General features: G+C 64.4%; 1 protein-coding gene across 1 annotated transcript in view; it reads left to right on the forward strand.

The window, feature by feature from the left end:
* Window positions 1-2,393: 2,393 nt before the first annotated feature.
* Window positions 2,394-4,979, forward strand: part of LOC103753825 (spectrin beta chain, erythrocytic-like) — an 11,077-nt gene continuing 8,491 nt past the window's right edge. The window contains exons 1-10 of the mRNA XM_029963787.1: window positions 2,394-2,552; window positions 2,626-2,777; window positions 2,980-3,153; window positions 3,264-3,355; window positions 3,431-3,511; window positions 3,604-3,719; window positions 3,918-4,030; window positions 4,110-4,297; window positions 4,378-4,495; window positions 4,787-4,945. Of these exons, the coding sequence (XP_029819647.1) occupies window positions 2,405-2,552; window positions 2,626-2,777; window positions 2,980-3,153; window positions 3,264-3,355; window positions 3,431-3,511; window positions 3,604-3,719; window positions 3,918-4,030; window positions 4,110-4,297; window positions 4,378-4,495; window positions 4,787-4,945 (1,341 nt within the window). The 5' untranslated portion in view covers window positions 2,394-2,404. The remainder of the gene's footprint in view (window positions 2,553-2,625; window positions 2,778-2,979; window positions 3,154-3,263; window positions 3,356-3,430; window positions 3,512-3,603; window positions 3,720-3,917; window positions 4,031-4,109; window positions 4,298-4,377; window positions 4,496-4,786; window positions 4,946-4,979) is intronic.

Here is a 4,979-nt window from a genome sequence, read left to right on the forward strand (position 1 = left end):
TGCTGTGCCGCGCGGCCGTGCCGAGCGGGACCATCTGCTCCCGGATCTGGCCCTGCGCCTGGCAGGCAGGAGGCTGTTGGGGGGCTGGGGGATGCCCCCCGGATCCTGCCCCTTCCCAAGGAGAGCGTGGCTGCCCGTGGGCATGGTGGAGACGCCATATCCAGGTGTTTTGGTGAAGCGGAGCAATGGAGATGTGCCTGGCTGCGGGTGGCGGTAATGGGGCAGCATTTTGGGGCGTTTTGGGGGATCCCGATGAGTTCTTGTGCCCCGGGAACGGGTTTTCCAGCAGCACGCTGCGGTGGCAAGGGATGAGCCAGGGAATGGGTTTGAGGGTGCCATGGGTGCCAGGCGCCGACCGCTGCCCCGGCTGCCCTAGGGGTGTGGGGGGACGTCACCTGTGCCCGGTGGGGGGACCGTGGCGACGGCACAGTGCCAGCCCCTCGCCGGGAAGTGCTGATTCACCGTGCCGAGTCGCTGGCCGGGGAAGGCGACGCTGCCCGGGCCGCGGCTGCAGGATGCTGGCGGTGAGGCCGGCACGCCGGCACTCCCAGCTTCCCGCACGCTGAGCAGGAGGAATGACAATTCCCAAGTGGCGGGTGCCGGTGGCGGCGTGGCTGTGCCAGGGAGGGATGCTCAGAAGGCGCCGGTGCGGCGGAGGGAGATTTAAAGGGTGGGTGAGCACCCGCGCTCAGAACGCTCCCGTGGGCCTGCTGTGGCTCCCTTCAGCGTCATCTCCTCCTCCTCCTCCTCCTCTCTCTCCTCCTTGGATGCTCGCGGCCGTGGCTCTGCTGTCACGTTGTTGGGGACACAGTCAGAACTGAGGTGCCCTGCAGACACCCGCCACAGCTCAGCACACCCATCCCACTGGCAGTCCCCGAAGTTCTGGGGGGAAAGTCCCCAAATTTGGGCTCCCACAGGGCTTTCCTGCCAGGGGGAGCCAGGTGCTCCGGCAGTGGCCCAGAGCCACGGCATGGGGGGCTGCGGGCCCGGCTCCGATGCCCTCCTACCCGTTCCTGCATGTGCTCGTGTGCCTCCCGTGTGTGTCCCATGGCCTGGCTCATGTGTGCACGCTCTGGCATGTTCCTGCGTGTCCTTGGTCATATGTGCACACTCTTGCACGCTCTGGCATGTTCTTACATGTCCTTGCTCTCACGTGGATGCTCTGACATGCTCTGGCACTCTTCCACATGTCTTTGCTGACATGTACATGCTCTGGTGTGCTCCTGCCTGCCTTTGCCGGTATGTGCATACTCTGGCACACTCTGGCGTGTTCCTGCATGGCCTTGCTCACACATGCACACTCTTGTACACCCTGGCATGTTTTTACACATCCTGCCTCACGTGTGCACACTCTGCCATGCTTCTATGTGTCCTTGCTCACTCTTGCACGCTCTGGCACGTTCCCGCTCATGCTCGCTCCCACGGACACACTCTGTCACACTTCTACAGGCCCTTCCTCACACATGCATGCTCTGGTGTGCTCCTGCGTGCCCTTGCTGCCGTGTCCACGCTCCGGCATGCTCCTCCATGTGCTTGCACGCTCCCGGTGCCACCAGCCCCGAGCCAAGCCCTGCCTGCACTGCCCCGATTAGGGTGCGGAGTTGGGGTGCGGTCCAGCCAGGCCACCCCGATAACACCACCCAGGGGGACCTGAGGGGATGCAGGGGGTGCCCCGAGGGGTTCCAGGGGGGGTCTGGGTGGTCATGTGGTGTCACAGCTCACAGGCACACCAGTGGTTTTGGGGCACACAGGGTTCCCCCCAGCACCCCCAGCTGAGGGCTCCATGCAGCTCCGGGTTGCCAGGGGTGGTCCTGGATGTGTTACTGGCTGTGGGGAGCCAGAGCCCATCTCCTCACACCCCTCCGGGGCCCCAGCAGCCACCGACAGCTGCTCGGAGGCATTTTTAGATACCAGCCATGTCCTATCTGTGTCTCAAATGTCCCCGGGGGTGGGTGGCCACCCCCGCTGGCAGCTGTCACCCACTTTCTGCCACCAGTGTCGGCGAAGCCCCTCTGTTGTGCAGGGGTTGGGGTGGGGGTGAGCAGCACCCGCTTCCCTAGGGGCACACAAGGATTGAGGGACACCCCTGGAGACTTGGATCGGGGTGCTAGCGGGGCAGGAGGGACCTGGGTGGGGACACAGCACCGTAAACAGCCATCAGCACGGTTCAGCACAGCTGAGCACGGGGGGTCCTGGAGCACGCAGCACCCAGGTGCCCCCCCAACACCTGGGTGGGGTGAGGCTAAATCCCTCTGAGCAGCTTATCCAGCCGCTCTGAGCCGCAAATCCCCACGTGCCGCAGGGCCGGCGAGCCGCCGCAGCCGCGCTGATTCTCACGGTCCTGCTGTCCCCAGGGGCCTCTCGCCGGTAGCCGACGGCCACCGGGCCGGGGGACACCGGGACCATGACCTCGGCCAACGACTACGAGCAGCTGGAGCTGCAGCAGCAGTACAGCCGCATCAACGTCCGCTGGGACGCGTCCGACGATGAGCTGGACAACGACAACAGCTCGGCGCGGCTCTTTGAGCGCTCCCGCATCAAAGCCCTGGCAGGTGGGTGCCGGGTCCCCTTGGTGCCCCTGGGTTGTCCCTGCTGTCGGTGACCCCGTGCCCGCTGTCCTTGCAGATGAGCGGGAGGCCGTGCAGAAGAAAACCTTCACCAAGTGGGTGAACTCGCACCTGGCTCGTGTCACCTGCCGCATCTCGGACCTCTACATGGACCTCCGGGACGGGCGCGTGCTCATCAAGCTGCTGGAGGTGCTGTCAGGAGAGCTTCTGGTAGGAATCCCATCCGGCTGGAGACCCTGGGACCCATGCCATGCCATGCCATGCCATGCCATGTCATGCCAGCTGTTCCACCAGGGCGTTGACCTTGGCGTTGGCCAGGGGTTGGGGTGGCAGCGTGGGCATGGGGGTGTCCCGCATGGGGTTTGGGGTACCCAGTGTGGAGGGGAGGGTGCTGAGCCCTGTTGTGCCCCAGCCCAAGCCCACCAAGGGCCGGATGCGGATCCACTGCCTGGAGAATGTGGACAAGGCGCTGCAGTTCCTGAAGGAGCAGCGGGTGCACCTGGAGAACATGGGCTCCCACGACATTGTGGATGGCAACCACCGCCTCGTCCTTGGCCTCATCTGGACCATCATCCTCCGCTTCCAGGTAGGAACAGGTGGCTTGGGGCACCCCTCAGCTCCTCACCTCATTCCCAAGCAGGAGCCATCCTCCGTGGAGCTCCTGTTCCAACCCCAGGATGTCCTTCTGTCCCCCAGATCCAGGACATCATTGTGGAGACGCAGGAGGGCCGGGAGACACGCTCTGCCAGGGATGCGCTGCTGCTCTGGTGCCAGATGAAGACGGCAGGGTAGGTGCCCCACACCTCTGCTCCGGGGTCCAGCAGTGTCAAGAGGGTGACAGTGACACCCTGTCCCCATCGCAGGTACCCCCACGTGAATGTCACCAACTTCACCTCAAGCTGGAAGGACGGGCTGGCCTTCAATGCCCTCATCCACAGGCACAGGTAGGTGGCATGGCGGCAGGCACCGGGGTGGTGGTGGCACTGTGTGATGTCCCTCGGGTGTGTCACTGCTGTCCCATGCCCTCCATCCCCAGGCCTGAGCTGGTTGACTTCCAAAACTTGACCAAATCCAATGCCCGGCACAACCTGGAGCACGCGTTCAGCGTGGCAGAGCGGCACCTGGGCATCACCCCGCTCCTTGACCCCGAAGGTGAGTCTGTGCTGCCAACCCTCCTGCCTCAGTCTCTGCTGGGACATTGCCAGGCTCTGTCGAGCGCAGAGAGGTTCCCAGCCCACGGAAAGGAAGGAGGGTCTGGGTGGGCACCGGGGAGGCCTCACGAGGCTGTGGTGGCCTGTGGAGTGGGTGGATGTTGGGTCAGGAGTGACGCCTCTTGTTTGTGCCGGGCAGATGTATTCACGGAGAACCCTGACGAGAAGTCCATCATCACCTACGTGGTGGCCTTCTACCACTACTTCTCCAAAATGAAGGTGCTGGAGGTGGAGGGAAGGCGCCTGGGCAAGGTAAGGGACAGTGTTGAGGTGGTCGGGGGGGTTCTGGTGGGGTGTCGGCCCCCCGCGCTCACCGCTGGTGCCGCTGCAGGTCATCGAGCACGCCAAGGAGACGGAGCGGATGATCGAGGGCTACGGGGGGCTGGCATCTGACCTGCTCACCTGGATCGAGCAGACCATCGCCTCCCTCAACAGCCGCAGCTTCGCCAACTCGCTGGCCGGGGTGCAGCACCAGCTGCAAGCCTTCAGCACCTACCGTACCGTGGAGAAGCCCCCCAAGTAAGAGTCCCCCACCCTCCCCATGCCTGCCTGGCAGTGCGGGGCACCCAAGGGTGGCCACTGAGCTCTCTCCGGGGCAGGTTTCAGGAGAAGGGTAACCTGGAGGTGCTGCTCTTCACCATCCAGTCACGGATGAGAGCCAACAACCAGCGCGTCTACACCCCGCACGAGGGGCGCCTGGTCTCCGACATCAACCGGGTATGGGGTCCATCTCCTGGGGTCTCTGGCATCTGTCTCCGGGGGTCAAGTCAGGTCCATCTCCTGGGGAAAGTTGTGTCCATTTCCTGGTGGCAAATTGGGTCCATCATCTCCTGGGGACAAAGCGGGTCCATCTCTTGGGGTGGGTTGAGCTCATCTCCTGGAGGAAGCTAAATCCCTCTCCTGGGGCAGATTGGGTCCATCCCGGAGCAGTTCAGGTCCTTGGGGAGGCTGGGTCCATCTCCCAACGCAGTTCAGGGTGCCACCCCCTCCGGTGTCGCCTTTCCCCAGGCCTGGGAGCAGCTGGAGAAAGCGGAGCACGAGCGGGAGCTGGCCCTGCGCAACGAGCTGATCCGTCAGGAGAAGCTGGAGCAGCTGGCACGGCGCTTCGACCGCAAAGCGGCCATGAGGGAGGCCTGGCTGAGCGAGAACCAGCGCCTGGTGGCCCAGGTGAGCCCAGGGACACTCACCCCAGGGACCCCCA

This window comes from Manacus vitellinus, unplaced genomic scaffold (assembly GCF_001715985.3).
Source record: "Manacus vitellinus isolate BGI_N305 unplaced genomic scaffold, ASM171598v3 scaffold_63_pilon, whole genome shotgun sequence".
In the NCBI taxonomy this organism is placed as follows: domain Eukaryota; kingdom Metazoa; phylum Chordata; class Aves; order Passeriformes; family Pipridae; genus Manacus; species Manacus vitellinus.